Source organism: Electrona antarctica (genome assembly GCF_951216825.1).
Source record: "Electrona antarctica genome assembly, chromosome: 11".
NCBI classification, from domain to species: domain Eukaryota; kingdom Metazoa; phylum Chordata; class Actinopteri; order Myctophiformes; family Myctophidae; genus Electrona; species Electrona antarctica.
The window spans coordinates 16,625,727-16,645,092 of NC_136792.1; the positions used below are offsets into that span (position 1 = coordinate 16,625,727).

At 42.3% G+C, this 19,366-nt stretch overlaps 1 protein-coding gene across 2 annotated transcripts in view; it reads left to right on the top strand.

Annotated features, from left to right (window-relative positions):
* The first annotated feature begins 401 nt into the window (after positions 1–401).
* Positions 402–19,366, top strand: part of ncam1b (neural cell adhesion molecule 1b) — a 99,560-nt gene continuing 80,595 nt past the window's right edge. For both annotated transcript variants that reach the window (XM_079514174.1, XM_079514175.1), the window contains exon 1: positions 402–610. In XM_079514174.1, the coding sequence (XP_079370300.1) occupies positions 559–610 (52 nt within the window). In that variant the 5' untranslated portion in view covers positions 402–558. The remainder of the gene's footprint in view (positions 611–19,366) is intronic.

The window sequence follows — 19,366 nt, forward strand, 5'->3', positions numbered from 1 at the left end:
ATGGATCAGATCTGGACACATGTACGTCAGCTGTTCTTTTACAGACACAGCCTATTCTCAAACAAAACAAATTATGCAAGCTGGGGAGTAGTAGGCTACAGTGGGCTACTAATAAGAGTATCTTATTTAAATGATTCTCATTATATATAGCCAACTGAAGAAGTAGAAATACAAAAGGCACGTAGCCAGGTCAAACGATAAGGTGCGGATGCAATACTCAACCTTTTGGTTCGTGATAAAAATAAAAATAAACGTTTTATTTATTTTAGACCGGCGCACTATTTAACCGCAAGACCATAATAGTTCCTCTGGTGCGGATTGATTCGCGTGTGTAAAGGCGCTGCTTGTCAGTCAGCCTTTGAACAGTGCGGCGGCGCTCAGCACTGGGCTTTACTGTAGCCTACTGTACCTCCTCCTACTACTCTGCTGGTGATTTAACAACATCTCATATTAGAATGAACTGCTCGTAAAGGGGGTGGAAAAAGCCATATCTTAGGGACCAAATGTTAGCTATAGCGCGCGTGGTCTAACGTTATCGTTCTTCGCTCGGGACTTGCAATGTTCCAGCCAAAGGATATCCTTTTAGCCTTGCTTCTTGTGGGCTCTACAGGTAAGCAAATCTCAGTTTATCCCTCTCTTCCATCGCTGTTTTGCTGAAGGTTTGTATTCGTGCATTTAAAGCACTTATTCTCTGTGTTCCGTCGCCTCCCTCCCATCCTGTCCTGTCGTGTTCAAAGGGCTGCATGCATTTATTACTAGCCTCCTGTCCTTCCTCTCGGTTCCATCCGCCTGTCCTGAGAGGAGAGGAGAGCAGGTGCAGCGTTAACGTTCTCCATGCACGTCACTGGCTGCTAATTAGCTTGATGTCTAACTAACGCCAGGAAATGTGTGACTACAGCGGTTGTTGAGATAAAGACAGTTTATTGTATGATGATATTGCACGATAATAGACTAAACATTCACGTTTATTCAACTGGATTTTGCCAATTTCTTTGCATTAACAACGCTGCCCTGCTTATGAAGACCCGACGTTATACTGTATAAAAAATAGCCTAATACCACGGTTTTCACTGTAAATATGAATATGGCGAAAGAACCGTTTTAATTCATTTGAGACTTAATTTTGTGATTTGTAATGTGAAATATATCCGTCGGCCCGTCCGTGCAGATGGTACAGTAGGCTATGTGCTTGTTTTTATCTTTCCCTAGAGCGGAAAGGATGGGTCTGTCGCTTTGCCATTTTAAAACACACACGCACGCAGGCACGCACACGCACGCACACACAGACACACACACACGCGCGCGCACGCGCGCGCACACACGCACACGCCTGTGTCGTGAAAACAAGAACGTGCCACGCCTCCCTTCCCCCATCCACCTACAGTCCCTCAGTGATATATGGAATTACACATGGTTGTTTATCTGGTCTCTGGTATCTGGTTGCACAGTGATGTAATTTCCTCATACCGGTATATGAATTGAGACAAACGGTTCCAATTTAAGTGGAGTCCAGTGGGTTGACACTGTTGAGGGAAGCTCTGGGAGTTCTGCTCACTTGAAGCAGCACTGTTAATGAACAGGGTTGTTGGCTTTGGCTGATGCTGATGCTGTTGCAGTCCAACTGGCAATACCCACCATCAGTTTTATTGTAACCACTACTTACACTCTTCAAACAGACCTGAGTTTGTGAGTTGGACAGGTTTTTTCCTTCCTCTTCTCCAAATTTCTGTATCCAATAGCTGATTTTATTTACAAGCTCACAACATGTCTTGTTTTTGTGATGCATTCTCCAGCTGTTATGTAAGAGCCTGTAAACATCTGCTGTTTGTCTCATGAAGTCCAGCTATTTATGGTGCCAAATGAGAAGCTTTTCAGTAAACCTAACACACCCAAACCGGGTAATTTGATATGTGGGCAACATATGGTTGACAACCAAACAAAGGCATATGGCTTTAGGCCGCTACGTCCTAGCTTCAGGGCAGAGCATTTTGGTCTCAAGCAGGCAAGGATATACGAGACCCTTCTGTATGATGATGGGGACAGCAGTTTATTAATGCTCATGAGTAGGTAATATTCAGTAACAGAAGTATGAGTTTGCAGGTGCAAAAAGGGGCATCATGATTCATTTGAGCTTTATCCTGGGTTGCAATAAGGTGCAAATTATATTACTACAGTTAACACCTAGTCCGCCCGCATTTATTGATAACGCATATATAATCCCCCGTCAACTCTTATTTTGAAGAGCCAAAAACCCAGACCGGATGTTATGATCCAGCGGTGGCCGAACGGATAGCGGCGCGGTCTAGATACCGGAAGGTTCCCAGTTCGAACCAGCCGTCCGACACGTTAAAATTACCACCGCTGAAATGCCCTTGAACAAGGCATCAACCACTACGATGAAATGTGTTCTATGAGCAGGGCCTGGCTGGAAACAAGTTCTTGAGCTTAGCCCAGATACCCTGGGTAAATATAGATTTCATTTCATTTCATCTTATGTTAGTGTGCAATCCATCATCAATTCCTGTTTACCGTCTGGGCTGCTAAAACCAAGGGGCCAGTGAGGCTTTCCAACGTTGAAGCACTGGGCCCTAGCGGTAAGAGGAGGGACTGCAGGCGGACCCGTGGAAGTATGACGAGGAAACCCTGTGCAGCTGGGCTTTAACGTTGAGCGCGTTTGCACTTCCGCATTTTGGGCACCAAATTTTGGTGCCCAAATCGAAAAAAGGCGGAAGTAGACGGTCCTTCCGGAAGCTTCAAAGCGCCACTGAGCAACTTCCACTGACATGAATAGCGGGGGGGGGGGGCGGAGCTTCGCGCCAGATCAGTCTCTATCCTTTTATATACTCTATGGCTAAAACATTATGGAGAGGGATCACAGCGTCGACTCTGGGCTGTGGAATAAACCTTGTTTTGTTTTTTTTGGCTTTCGCCTTTTTATTTTATATTTTTTATAGGAGGGACAGACAGTAGGCTGACAGGAAATGGGGAGAGAGATGGGGGGGTGACATGCAGTAAAGGCCGTCGGGATCGGGAGTCGAGCCCGTGGCACACTGCCAGACCTGGACTACCGGCAAAGGTGCTTGGACCGCTGAGCCACAGCCCAGGCCAGGAATAAACCTTGTTTTGACCAGAAATGCCATCTGGCATAGGTCAAGGAATAGGTCAGGAGATACAGGCGATTGAAAGAAACAGATAGAATCCTTATGGGTCTGTTGCGCACGGTGATCAAGATGTCGCGATCCAGTGTTATTGACAACACCAGCTAGCAAAAGCAACCCAAAGCTAACGTAGCATTACCACGGCATTGGCGTTAAGCGTAACATTATTAATTGACTTAGATCAACGCCAATGGCGTTTTATATGTGAAACAGGTTCCGCATTTTGATTTGAACATTTTGATTCTGTGTATCATGTACGTAGTTATAGTCTACTAGAGGTTGGGGCCGCTACGCAGCCCTCACATCTAGAGTTGGATCGGCCCTCACTCCTAAGTCGCACCGCCAATATGTCAGATAGTTTTGGGGCTTTGTCAGAGTCTACCCGTCTCTCTGTGTCCCTTTTGTGCACATATTTAGAGATGTTTGCTTCTGTCTGTCTACCTGTGTCCCTATCTGTATCTGTCAGTCATTGTCCCTTTTATGTCCATATGGTATTGCATTTATATAGTGCTTTAATAATAATAATAATAACAATACAACTTTATTTGTAGAACACCTTTCATGACATGAAATGCAGCTCAAAGTGCTTTACAGAGCAATGGAGAAAAAAAGAAAAGAAAAGCAAGGCATAAAACATTGAAATAATAGCATGCAATACAGTGCGGACATGAATAACAAGGAATTTAAAAGACAACTAAAAGCAAGAGTGTAGAAGTAGGTCTTGAACTGTGATTTAAAAATGTTTACAGAGGCTGCCTGTCGAAGGTGTAGTGGGAGTTTGTTCCACGCCGTTGGCCCATAGAAGCAGAAAGCTGCTTCACCATGTTTTTTAGTTTTTTTTTGTAATTTCTTTAGGCACAGCAAGCAGGCCAGCAGTGGAAGACCTGAGAGGGCAGTTTGGGACATATTTAGGCAGGTAGTCATGTAGGTAGGAAGGTGCGAGACCATTGAAAAGTGCATTGCCGTAATCAAGCCGAGAAAAAACAAAGGCGTGGATCAGCGTTTTTGCATTGTCCAATGGCTCTGATTTGTGAAAAAAGGCAATCTTGGTAACATGATTAATGTGTGAATTAAAATTAAATTCAGAATCAATAATGATCCCCAAGTTCTTTACTGTACTGTTACGTTCTACAGTCAGGTTGCCAAGTCTGCTTATTATTGAATATTGAATCTTTCTGCTCACTAGAACCGATTATGAGAACTTCTGTCTTCATTTAGCTTGAGAAAGTTCTCACTCATCCAGCATTTGATGCTGGACAGACAGGTCAACAATGAGTCTAAAGCACAGGGATCATGTGGAGCTACAGAAAGATATAGTTGGGTATCATTTATCAGCATAGAAATGGAAATTCACTCCGTGATTGGTAATAAGTTCTCCCAACGGCAGTATGTACAGGGAGAAGAGCTGGTGGCCCCTTTTGTGCCCATATAGGGAGCTGACTGATTTGTTTGCAGCTATGACAGCCATATTTGGGAGTAGCTGCATTGGGAACTCCTTATGGTTATGGGTGAGTCAGAATGACGTCAGAGGTCTGCCGGCCCTAACCTGACTCCGCCAGATGGGGCAGCAGAGAGAGTACACTGGGTTCCCCCCTCCTGCTCCCATCTGGGAACTCTCAGGCAGACTTGATTCATCGGCCACAAAACGGCCTGGCCAATCAGCGGCAGCTAGAGGCAGGATCAAGGCAGCACTGTGTATGCACTGTGTTAGTTTGGGGGGGGATGGGGGCGGGACCCCATGACGATTATAAAAACATTTCGTCTCTGAACATGAGTAATAGACTTTAATATATCAGTGCCCCTCACTTCACACGGGTGTGACTTTTTTTGAATATAGGTTTGTCCACCATTTGATGCCATTTGAATTGCATAGCCAAGTTATTGTCAAAACAGCTGGGCGAGTCTTTTTGTGTTGCCTACTGTATGTGAGGAGCAAGATCAGAATCAGATCTAGTATTTTGAATCAAAAGAGATGGAAGCTTATTCAATTGTACCTATTACATAAGCATCCCAGGGTGTGCAGTGAGCGCATGCCTCTGGGTCCACAGGTTTTAATTATAGTTTTATTGCAGTTTAATTTAGTTGTTGTTAGCCATGGGAGGGGTGTGTGTGTGTGTGGGGTGGGGGTGGGGGGGTTATTACTGTTTACACAGTGTTTTGGTGAAACACCATGCAAAAGAGTTGCTTCTAAACCTTTGATATCTTTATTCAATTTCAGTCCATCAACTCCATCACTTATTGTGCTTGCATGTTGTCTGTTATTCTTTGTACAATATGCTGCAGTTGTCATTATTATTATTATATTCTATATTCATTCCATATTCATCCTTTTTATTTTTTTTACAAACTTTGTGGATCTAAGGCAATTCTTTCTTGTGTACACAGTAAAATCTCAGTAATCTATCAAACAATGAGAGAGTTGGTTAGGCTACATTAGGACACAATTTTTACTCTGCTGAATTATATTCCTTAATATGTTTTTCACACTTTTAGACCATATCCGTGGTGATCATATGGGCATACCTAACAATGGATGCCCAAAAAAATGGGCAAATTCTCATTTTTGTGTTTTTATATCAAAAGTCCATAAACAAAATATGTTTTTAATTACTTCCAATCAAGAAAAGCCAATAAAAATGAAGCTCACCAGTTTGATTCCCATGCTTCATTGTCCTCCTCCTCCACAGCTGGTTTTGATTACAAACTACTCCGTTTTTAATCTCTTTCAAGATGACATCCAGACAGTGTATTACTCGTTTTAAACTTAATCATCACGCTAAAATATGTATAGGTTGTGTATAGGTTAGAAATAATTCCCTGGCTTTTCCCCCACGTCTCCGTCACTTTGTTTACAAACGAAACTGCACGTGAAAGACTTCCTCTCCCATAGCCTGGAGGGATGCGACGCTCTGATTGGTTCAGAAAGTTCAGAGCCAGCGTTTCAAGCTGAAACTTCAAAATAAATTGCCCACCATTTGCGTTTCCCTACACCTTTAACCCATTTAGACCTGAGGCCGATTAAAAAAAAAAAAGAAGTCTTCTAAATCCTAAAAGTTTCCTGAATCAATTTTCTATGTCAATGGTTCTCAAGTTACCTTTTTCATGTCAAGGACAAATTATCTGTATTTGGCCGCCGTCCCCCATCGTAACATATGTTGTTCCAGGGACCCCCCAGAAGCAAAGATTTGAGTTAAAAATGTTCGCTGTGAAAGAATATATATTCAATGATTTGCGACACACTTTCAAGATAGTGCGGCACGCTATGAGCTTGTAGATCTGCTATTTTTCAGTAGCTAAAGTATATCATAATGCTTAAAACACCAAAAGGGTTTCAACCTGCCCAGAATGGGTTAATTGCAATTTGATCAACACATCCTTAATATTGGTGCTGATATCGGAAATGTGCAAACAAAACAGATGCTGTTATTCTGGTGCTTTAATTACCCACACAAAACGAACAAACAACATTTCAGCTCATGCAGGATGTTTCATCATGTCTTCATCAGGGAAATTAAATCACATGAGTAGCACAACTGTATATCATGTGTGGAAAGCTGTTTTATTCTGACGATTGCAATATTGATCACATAATGGCAAATGGATCTGCATTCCTTATTCTCATAGTCTGTGCATTATTGATTGATTGTTCATTGTGATTATGTAAACAGCGCAATATTTGTTATAGATATTAGTTGTTGATTTATCTTTACCGGACTACGAAATCAGTAATACTATTGCCTTTTCAGGAGCCATAATAGGTCCCATATGTGTTCATTATAAATGTAAAAGAGTAACCAGTACCGGTTGACAGATCAGCGATTCACGTTTTGGCCTGTAACCATGGGGAACATTTGTAACTTTACATTTTAATGAGTTACAGTAAATTATTTCACTCAATAGCCCATGTACCGTACATGGGCTATGATGTACCTAAAGCCTGTCATGGCCAGAAAAATATCACTGGGTGCAACTTCGGGGCAGTGAAATAAATCCAATCTAATCTTCTGAGGACCTTTTTTGTTTTGCACTGACAGATCTGTCTGAATTCCAGGCTAATGTAACTACACGTCTGGTCGTGAACGAGGTCCATGAATCATACTGATGTTTTTCTTGTGCAGTTATTCCTCCAACGCCACATTAGACAAATACTGTAAAACCTAATGACACAAATAAAACACAGTTTCTCTTTCAACTATTTTAGAACTCTAGAACTTTCTGTCACATATACCGGTACACTCTTTCTGTCTTTCATATTAAACCCACTGTAAAGGTAGTTCAGTATTTCCATATTTTCACAGCGATGAAATACCACAAAGCTGCATATTTAGGCATGTAGAAAATGAAAGTACATCAGGCTTACTGTAAGCACATTGAGCAAGTAAAACGAGTGCATTGCAGGCTTTTAATTATAGATGCATCTTAACCCAGGTGGAAACAACATTCACAGTCACACCATTGATGATCTAGTACAGGGGTTCCCAAACTGCTGCATGCAGTGAACCCCCTGTGGTGCGCAAGCACCCTCTAGGTGTACAATATAAACATTTTACATTACAATCACTTCGCATCATTTATCTTACAAAAGGTTTACACAAAACACAATGCCGGGAATGATTTACTGTTTTTTGCGCCCTTTTAACTAGCTGTAGTTAGGTCTCTCATTACTCTCTCTCTCTCTAATACTGTTCTGTAGAGAACAACAATTAACAGTTACATTATGTCTCGTAATACTCTGTATTCGTCTACCAGCTGTATAATAATAAGGACGTAACGTTATACCTTTCGTTATATTCTCTCTCTCAGTGCGTAGAGAACAACAATAAACAGTTACGTCTCGTTCAATTTCAATTCAATTCAATTTTATTAAAGTGTCAAATCAAAACAAGTTGTCTCAAGACCTGACAGAGATCCTGTCGGGATATCCTGACTGATATACTTTGTATTCGCCTCTTATGCCAGCTGTACATTACAATAATAAGGACGTTATACCTTTCAGATATAGAGAATAATAAACCGGAGGTAACTAACCCGCCCCTCTCTTTACTTGTGAATAAAAACATTCAGGGTGAACAGACTAGTACTGATCATGTGACTGATCAAGAATACAGTAAAAGTAAATCAGCCATTCTTTTATAAATAACCCAAATGTACCATGTAAACTTAAAAAAATCACACCCGTGTGAAGTGAGAGGCGATAATATATTTAAGTCTAACTCATGTTGATTAGGTGATGTAAAACAAACGGTGCCAACACAAACATTAAATTCTCTTTATTATTAATGGCATTTAATGTTTGTGTTAGGGACAAATGACGTAACTTTTCCCTTCATTGTCAATGCCGTTTTAAAACAAACATTGAACTAAAAACAAACATTAAACCTGTATATAGGAGGGGCTAGCGCCCCTCAAAAAAAAAAAATATTATATATACAATTTTACAACTTTTAAAAGCACAGAAACGTTTGTTGTCATGGTAACCACTAGAGTTGGGATCTGGAACCGGAGGTTGGAGGAACCTGATCCAACATTGAGGAACCAGGAATCAGTTCTATCACATTTGGAAGCGGGTTTTTATCACATCGTCAGAGCTGGTTTGTTGTTTCTCAAACTTTTAAATTCCAAACACCACCATAACTCTCAGAGTTACAGACCTGTAAGGGTCCATTTGGAACCCTGTATAGGAATCGTTAAAGAGAACCGATAAGGAATCCAACCGTTGAGAGGGAATCATTTAGGAACTGGAATCGTTACATCCTAATTCCTAAAGGATCCTGACCCTAGTATCATAGAACCCCGACCTCCCAGTTTCAGGGCGGACACTCTAACCACAAGGCGACACTGTCTGGTCATTATATTATTAGTGGTATATTATTATCACAACATGAAGTTATAGCATGATGTCGACTTAAATGGTATTATATGTGAACAAGGATAGGATGATAAACAAGCGGTGTCCCCATTTTTTTTTCTTTCATTTTTTTAAACGTATGTTTCTCTGTCACAACCTCGCGGCCGTGGTGTTCGTTCGGGTTCGTTTCTGATGTTCTGTTGTTGGTTCAATCACTGTGTTTTGTTATGGCTTTCCTGCTGTCCAGTTAGCTCATAACATTAGCTGACACTGACTTGACACTGACTTGTCAGATGCTCCGTGCTTCTGCGGTCGCTAATACATAATATAGTCCTTGGGCAAGACACTGAACCCCACATTGCTTCCAGTGGTTGCCACCATTGGTGTGTGAATGTGGGAAGTGAGGACGCTGGCGTTGACTGTTCGCCACTTCACCTCCCAATGTATGAATGACTGGACCATTGTAAAGCGCTTTGAGTAGGCATGTGACGTAGTGCATAGAAAAGCGCTATAAAAATGCAATCCATTATTATTATTATTGTACAGGATGTAAACTACTAAAACACTTAAAACAGTGATGATATGGTGAATTGGTGATACAGTATCAACTTGCTGCTACAAATGACACATATCAGCCCCAAACAAAACAGTAAGTTAAATATTGTATTGTAGTGTCCAGGATGTCCACTACTAAAAACATTGGCCACCAAAGGATGTAAACTACTAAAAACATTGGCCACCAAATGTAATCATGTTATAATTCGTTATATAGAAGTATTTTCCTGTTTTCCTTTAATTATTTGTTTTCAAATCTTGCTAGAATTGCATAGAGAACAGTGGGATGCGTTCACTGTGATTACATTGCAGCAGTTATGATGGCGATGCAGATAGGCTACAGTAAGATAACAGCTGGCAGCTACATTGTGTATATGGTGTACTTTTATTTTTTATAAATAGTATAATATGTTTATTGGTTTAATATCTTTAAACTGCCAGTGAAACTCTCATATGAAGTTTCTCTGTAACATCAATGTATGCATACATAGAGTGCAAAGGTTTTCATCCTGTTCTAGGGAGGACAAACCAAGCCAGGACTGCCTGACGTCTTTCCTTTTTGATGGGGGAGTGGATTAGACAGATCCAGGCCTCATAGAGTTGAGAGGAACTACATATCCCCTTTGGGGGCTAAAAACATGACATCACACAAACACCCTCTCAGGCCCTGTCAGAAGGGCAAATAGAAATGCTTCCTTCCTTGAGGGTGTGCTTACAGAATTGTCAGTGACTGTGGATTTACAGGAGCCATTGATTATTCATTGAATAACTTCAGTAGAGGTTTAGGTCCTAACCAAGGAACAACACTTATACTGATGTCTTATTCGGATTTGTACCAATGTATATGAAATGCCTAATCAGCATTAAGTTAAATATGTTACATGAGTTTGGCTGACTTTGCCATTGTCTTGTAGAGTACTAGAGATTATTCTGGATATAGGCTACTACAAGCACAAAGTTGTCTGATCAATAAGGGCAGGCTAAAAGCATGTTCACACTACTGCCTTAAAAAAATGACACCCGTGTGAAGTGAGTGGTGCAACTCCGTGGGGGGGTCCCCGGGGGTCCCCGGAAGCCACAGAACCCACAGAAACGCGTCCAGGGTGTCGGCCCGGTTTTGGAGAGCCGCCCCATGTCGGAAACGGTCGAGAAATGACAGAGTTACCGTGTGAGGTTCCCCGGGGGTCCCCGGAACATCCAGACCCCCAGGGGGCCGGGCCGGCTTGCCGGAACCGGGCCGGCCAGGGGGCCGGCCCGGTTCCGGCGAGCCGCCCCGCGTCCGAAATGGTTGAGAAATGACAGACCCCCCCTTACGGTGTGGGGGTCCCTCTACTGTGTACTGTACTTTCACTGTACTGTACTGTCACACCCGAAATACAGTTTGTGTGTGTGTGCGTGTGTGCGTGTGCGTGTGCGTGTGCGTGTGCGTGTGTGTGTGTGTGTGTGTGTGTGTGTGTGTGTGTGTGTGTGTGTTAGGCTGCGCAACAGTGACATTTGGTGGTGAAAACCAACCAAACGCTATTTTCGTGCTCGGACACCACTTCTAACCACATGAACCCCTAGCCTTCCTATTCTGGGGTGAACATTCAGCAAGCTCACTGTGAGCGCTCTTGTAGAAATGATTTGGTGTATGTATAAATGTGTGGGCCTAGTTTGCAAGGCTTATAGACCCCTGGCAGACTCTGGTCAACTATATTGCATTAATTAAAGAGAAGTTAAAGAGTCATACATTAAAAGCAACTGTTAGTGGGATTTTTTGGCAGAGTAGACAGATCACTATCAAAAGAAAAAGGCTTATGACGTGGGCTGTTTTTTATCAGCTGACCAATCATGACCGTATGCAAATGCAGCCTGCTAGTCCTAGCTGATGGTTGCTCTATCATGGATATACACTATTGCTCTCTCTAGACTAGGCCTCCTCTTCTGCCTAAAATACCAGCCAAAGACACTGCCATTTCTCTATTCTTGTTATTTGACATGGCCATTATATGATATCATGGAAAATACAAGGCTAAAATACCAGCAAATGCAGAGCCGCTATTATCCAAGCTGAAGCTGTTATGTTAACAAAAGGCATGTCACGTGATCTTTACTTCTTTTTCTTTCTTTTTTCATTTAATTTTCAGCAGAAAAAAAACTCTTGGCAGCAGCTTTTGCTCATAAAAGGCAGATAGAGTGAACATAGATAGAACCTAATGGTTGAAGCCCTACTGTATTAGACAGGGTATGGTATGATTTGCGAACAATTGATCTTTCAACATCTGTTTGGTAAAACCTTTGTCATAGTTCTTGTTATCAACCGCCCTTGATAATGAAGAGTATCTCAGTCTGTGCATCAGTGTGGTCACTTCACTTGCACTTGTTGGCATAATTACCGGTAATGCATTCCATTTTCTAACCTGGATGGTTCTGATAAGGTGAGCGTATCCCCTCTGCCCTCACATTGGCATCTGTTGTTTTATTTAAAAGGGTTGTGGGAGGGGGCATCTGGAGTCATCTGATGCCGACTAGACCCTGACAACCTCCTCTGTAGCCTATGTGGCCTTTGCAAGAGGACAGCTCACAATGAACAGCTCACAATGATGACACTATCCACAACTGAGAGAACCTTGTGTCCCACAGCGACAAGAAGCAGGGGATGTCTGTTCAACTCAAGTTGTTGAGACAGAACCAATCTCTGATGTAAGACGATGAGTGCATGTCTCATCTTACCAGAAATGAAGAAATGGGCTATTCACTAGGCTGCTGAGCACTATGCATGCTTTATATCAGGCGTAAAGGAGCACTGTGCTCTTCTTTATTCCTCACGCATCCATGCACAATATGGCACATTCATTATTGAAACACTATGGAATAAATAACTTGGCACAGAGCAGGGAGAGTAGGGATTCTTCTGCCTAAGGCATTCTCTTTATGCAGTCGCCACTGTGTCTTTTGCCTTCTCTGACATTATATTATATAGGCTTAGTCATTCCCTGTCATTGTGGGGGTCAGGAAGTAAGCACTGTCATGCTAAGCAATATGAATGTGTTATTACCTACTCAGTCCTACTGTATGGCTGTCTTGTTATTGTCTAGCAATAATAATTAGACTAGTTGAGTCCACTCCAGGCAACAATTAGGATGTGCGGCTATTATAAGGTACTGTACAGTGGATCGTATTACCAATTAGGCTGGGTTGTCTCGATCTGTCTTAAAGTGTTGTGTCTTACAAAGAAATACATGCATCCTGGGTTTAGAGTAGGAGACTAAGGTCACATTCCCACCTAATACTTCGGTAGACTCGATGCGAATGGGAGGAGAATTGGGACTTCTTGCATATTTAATTTGCTGCGGTTTGCCTTCACACTGTCATCCGCAGCTATTGGAAACGCAGCAGGGGTGTCAGGGTTGACGTCACGACTACCTAGTCGTTACGTCACTCTCTCCTTTTATAAGGCCTCGTGCCAGAAAATATTCTCTGATAGATTTAAGATTTCTGTAGAGTTACTTCAAGAAGATAAATCTAACTTTAAACCTAAGTTAAAGCTTCCATCTCTAAACCCGGAATCCCATCTATTCGGCAGCCTCTAGACAAGACGTCAGCACTTCCGCACTTGTGACCACGGAATATCCTCAAACCCTACAGTTAAATCCGTCCAAGATTTTGGTCGCAGCGGTTGAGCATGTCTTCAGGCTCCGTTTCACCCAATGAATTTCCCCCTCCAAGATGGAGACTAAAATATCCTAAAATATCCCCAAGATGGAACCCCCTCAAGGACCACCTGGAACCCCCTCAAGGACCACCTGGAACCCCCTCAAGGACCACATGGAACCCCTCAAGGACCACCTGGAACCCCCTCTATACCCATCCCCGGCCACTTCGGCCATCCCCGGCCACTTCGGCCATCCCAGGCCACTTCGGCCATCCGGCCATCCCAGGCCACTTCGGCCATCCCAGGCTACCTCAGCCATCCCAGGCTACCTCAGCCATCCCACACCGCGTGGACGCGTTCCTCGAGGGGGGGGTACTGTCAGGGTTGACGTCACGACTACCTAGTCGTTACGTCACTCCCTCCTTTTATAAGGCCTCGTGCCAGCAAATATTCTCTGATGGATTTAAGATTTCTGTAGAGTTACTTCAAGAAGATAAATCTAACTTTAAACCTAAGTTAAAGCTTCCATCTCTAAACCCGGAATCCCATCTATTCGGCAGCCTCTAGACAAGACGTTACATCTAGTCAGCACTTCCGCACTTGTGACCACGGAATATCCTCAAACCCTACAAGGGGGGACCTTTATCAATGTGTTCCATTCATAAACTATAGCCTACACAGTGAAATATATGGTGATCAAAATTTCAAATTATACTCATAACGTGCATGTGTCGTGCCGTCTGGGACTGGACCCACCCCTATCTCTCTCTCTCTCTCTCTCTCTCTGCACGCAGCCACGCACTGTTCTTTTGGGCATGGAAGGAACAGCGCTGAGCGCACTGATATAAGTGCAGCAACAGCAGCGCAAAATGTTTACAAGTTTATCGAGATGAAAGTCCCTACTCCCCAGTCCCCACACAGTGACAGCACTCCATGTTTACGGCACGCACAGACAGACAGACAGAAGATTCTGTAGTGTAGGCTATAATACACTGCAGTGTTTTTATGTGTTTCCTTAAGCAATTGATTAATGTACTCGTCCTAATTTCGATCAGGGCTTCAGTCTCCTCATTCGACCACGTCTATCCACGGTAACGGGACATCTTTGCGCTGCGTAAAATATGCCTTCTCCGTCTCCAACTGTGTTCAGCTCCTCACCCGCCACATTGTTTGCTTCATTTCCTTTATTTACTGCGGATTGCATTCAAACCTGCACCGAATCGTAATCAAGTGCGATTGGAAGCGAAACGAAACCCTCGTTTTTGCTCGGAGTAGAATGCGGTTCTTTGATACGCATTAGGATTCAAATGAGCCTTCACACCTGCCAAACGAAGTGCACTTTCTGACAATGCGCAGCAGGATTCGTTTTAATCGCAGCAAAGCGTTCTGGTGTGAATGTCACCTAACTATCCTTGTTTTCTTTAATGAGATGATTGTGAGTTTATTATCTCTAGTCATCCCTTTAAGTGATACTTACGAATGAATAGACGTTGTCTCTGAACACACATTAAAACCTTACATTATTGCTGCAGGTGTTCATAAACTACGTACTAAAATATGGCATTTCTCTTTTTTTGTGTGACTCTGAATCAGTCAGTGTCAGTCAATCACTGGCTCCACACACACACACACACACACACACACACACACACACACACACACATAATAAAAACTATATATATATATATATATATATATATATATATATATATATATATATATATATATATATATATATATAGTTTTTATTTATTTATTTGACAGGGACAAAGCTCATTAATCAACATGTCAGTTTTCACCTCAATGTAAATGGGCCAGAGTTAGCCAAAGATAATTTCCATCTGTAGTCCCTGGGCAGGATCTTAAAAAATGAATGATAAAAGAAAGACAGAGTGTATAGTAGTGTGCCAGCACACAACACCATGCGTTGATGCCATGTTATGTGCTAGCACCCAACACTATGTCCATACAAAGACACAATACAATACAGATAAAAGAAAGACAGAGTGTATAGTGTGCCAGCACACAACACCATGCGTTGATGCCATGTGTGCATATGTGCTAGCACCCAACACTATAGAGAGAGAGAGAGAGAGCTGTCAAACGATTACACATTTTAATCAGATTATTCACAGTTTAAAAATGTATTAATCACCATTTGAACTATGTCCAAAATATGCCATATTTTTCTGTATATTGTTGTGGGAATGGAAAAATTATTTGAGAACCTTTTTCCTTTTAGTATGAGCTATGTGTTCCTTGTGTTCTGTGGCTCCCCATGCCTCCCTGAAAGGTCTTAACCCAGTGCGACTCATTGGTCTTCTCTGCCTGGAAGCCCTCTCGCTCTCTTCGCCAAGTGAAGCCGGATGTGTCATGAACCCCTATCGTGCCAGCTTTGCATAGACTCCACAAGGCACAAGGGCTGATGACAGGCCATCTGAGGCTAAACGAAACGATCTCTCAAACAGTCATAGTGATGAGAGCAAGGGATGTGCTTTTGTCCATGGCCAGCAGAGTTGGTTACAGCCTAAATGTTTTTCAAACTGCTCGGAAATTGGAACGGAACACGGAGAGTTCTTTCCAACTTGCTTGCTACAAGCAATTTCAGTTTAGAGTTTAGTGATAAACTGGAGGTTTGGGAAACAAGTAATTAAACTCTCAGTGTTTGTTGGAGTAATTGGAAGCATTAATAAAGCAAGTGCAACTCATATGGACAGAGGGGATTTTGAGCGGGAACCCCTTTTGGTGTTACATACATTATGTTACAATTTAGCTATTGGAAAATAGCAGATCTACAAGATGTAGGTCTGCTATTTTTGAAAAATCGTTAAAATGTGCCTAAAATCTTTCAGAAAATTGTCATGATTTAGAAGACTTTTTTATTTATTTCGACGTCAGGCCTAAATGGGTTAAGTGACAATTTTCAAGATTAGTGGCGCCACCATTATAACACTGGCCCAGGAACATACTGTACATTTTGATTTGACAAATAACAGTCAGGAATTGACCCTCATAATGAAGAAAATGAACCTATCTGATGTAAAAGTATTTTATTTAAAAACTTAAGTTGGAAACTTAAGTGTGGGTCATGACCGAAAGAATAAGGTTGCGAATACAAGCGGCCGAAAACGGGTGGCTGGCATCTTCCTTAGAGATAGGGTTAGAAGTTCAGTCACACGAGAGAGACTCGGAGTAGAGTCGCTGCTTCTTCGCCTGGAAAGGAGCCAGCTTAGGTGGTTTGGGAATCTGGTTAGGATGCCTCTCAGGCGTCTCCCTAGGGAGGTCCTCGAGGCACGTCCCACTGGGAGGAGACCCCGGGGCAGACCAAGGCGCAGTTGGAGGAAACACATCGACTCACTGGCCTTGGAACGTCTCGGGATCCCCCAGGAGGAAGTCACTAATGGTTCCCTGGAGAGGGAAGTCTGGAGCTCTCTGGTGGAGCTGTTGCCCCCGCGACCCGACTACGGATAAGCGGTTGAAGATGGATGGATGGATGGAACTTAAGTTGGAACATATTTTCATATATTTCTGGAAGCCTGCATTTAAATTAATTATTTCAAGAGTTCCGGCTGCTTTCGCTATGAAAGGGAGGTGTGCTTTGATATTTTGGTGTGCTTTGGGCACAAACAGTTTGAAAACCTCAGAAATAGAGCATACTAATACAAAACTTACATAATTTGATTCTCTCCCTTTCTCTTGCTCACACACACACACACACACACACACACACACACACACACACACACACACACACACTGACAACGCTGCAGTCTGCTCTTGATAGTGCTATCTATCTATCGATTGATCTATCTGTCTAAACTCGGCAAACAAAAGTTCGGAAACTTAACTTTGGTCTATTATTTCTCCACTTTAATAATACCAATTGGTATTGGTATTTTATATCATTTTAATCGTTGATTAGTCATCTTTACAACGAGGTATAGCTTATAAGGATCGGGTGTTCGTGGAATGAGCAACACAGCTAAACGTATGGGTATTGGGTAACGCCTCCAAATAATTTGCCAAAATGGCAAGTGGTTGGTATTCAATTCAGTTGCTTAGTTGATTGGATGATTGCACTCTCACACAGTAATAAGGAACAAAACAACACATTTTTTCTCTTTTTTTCAAAAGTGTTTTTTTCTAGCTGTATTAGAATGTGAGAAAGCCCCACCCCTGTGGCGTGGGCGCCCTAATCCTTCTTACTAGTAGTCAGAGGCCAATCAGCAGGCGGGTGGCGTGTCTTTACGCCACCCTATCGGTGCTGCTCTGGGGCATGTGTCTCTCTGCAGGCAACAGGGTGGCAAGCTTTCCTGAGATTCCTTGCGAAGCATAGAGGAAGCATGAGAGGCCAAGCTGCCTGTGGACATTCGGTACATAGATATTAAAAAAATATAGATGCCTCATTGGTCGCTGCACTTTCGTTGGAGACACCTGTCTCCAACGGGAGGAGGAAGTCAAGCGGAATCTCGGAAGGCAAGTGCTGCTGGGAAAGAGGGGTAGAGTCGTACCTCTGATTGGTCTACCGAATGTCCCCTTCCGTTCTTCCGTTTTGCTTCCGCTATGCTTCGCAAGGAATCTCGGGAAAGCTTGCCAATGCAATCCAATCACGCATTGCCATTACCTCCCGTTGCCTTCATGTTGCCTTCCATTGAGATACAGACGCCCCAGAGCCGGAAGAGGCGTTTATATGTACCTTATATGTACCTTATGTACCAACTCTACCTTTATATGTCTATGCAGTTCGGTAGGCCAATCATAGGCACGTTTGTTTTCTCATGCACTCTGATGCCAATAAAGCTCCTTTGGATTGAATTGATGAGTCCCAAAAAAGTCGCGCTGTGATTGGCCAGTAGTCACTTGAGTGGCAGCGACTCAGCCTTCCACATGGCCTTCCGCACTTCCACTTGAACTACAGCTCTTATTGTTGTAATGAGTTTGGCACCCCCTAGTGTTGCTGTGTAATGGTACAGTCCATGACACAACTTCCCCTTTAGACAGGAAGTAAAATACAAAAAAAAAAATACACACACAGACAGGAAGTAAAATACAAAAAAGAAATACACACAAACAAACAAACAAACAAACAAACAGAGAGCTAGATCCTAGTCTAGTCATCCATTTGAAGCTTGTGCTCCCATTTCTGTTGTTGCATTGCCTGTAAGTGTGACTTTATTGACTATTAACTCTTTAGACTGTCTGTGAAAGTGATTTGGGATACTGTTCAAATGCTAACATTTTACACAACCTTATACTTTTAAGTTACTATTAAGTTGTTGAACTTTGTATTAGTGCTGTGATGATGTACTGTAGCTGTTTATTCAGTTCTTTATAGATTATTGTTGTATGGGATTTGGTACAATTATGCTTGTGAAATGAATACAGTATTTACCTCATTCTTACAGTTGCCATACACAGTTTACACTAAGCAACAATACTGTCATTTTGTTTTGTATGTTGTCTATAGGTGAGACTGAGAGACAAAGCAGATTTTTATAGATTTCATAGATCTTCATGGAATTGTGTTTTGTAAATTATATTTATTTGTTTACACATATTTTCTGCGTGGTACCGCACTCGAGTACTCTAGAAGCAACTACAACTACAACTACAGGTGGCGCATTCATTTCCGAAGTTACTTCAATGATAAGAGAGTCTGTGTATTACACACTTTAAAATTCTGAAGTGTAGCTTCCACCCAACTACTACATCATATTACATATTCAGCAAACTGTCCACAATTTAGCTTGAAGTACAAGCTCAAGCTGTTTCATTACTATATGCAAACGCTGCAGTTTTTTGATTCAACTGATCAACACATGGAGCAGATCTATCCTGAACTAAAGAGGAAATGATTGATAGTTTCACAATACCTCTAATCATGGCCGGCAGAGCCCTCTTCCTGAAACGTTTCTTGCCTGCCCACCCCTCACCCCCCACCCAAAGTCTGTTGAACAGCATTGGCTTCAAGTTGATGCTTGGATATCCCCCCCTTTTGTGCCAAGAGAAAATGGTGAATAGGGAAAGGATTGCCAAAAAAATACATGATTTATGTTTAAAAGCTAGCACACCATGTGTTGCTCCTGTGAAGCATTCAACTAATTACATTTTTCTAATACAGGTGCCCACAGGGGCGGGGCTTTCTCAAATTCTTATACAGACGTATACAGT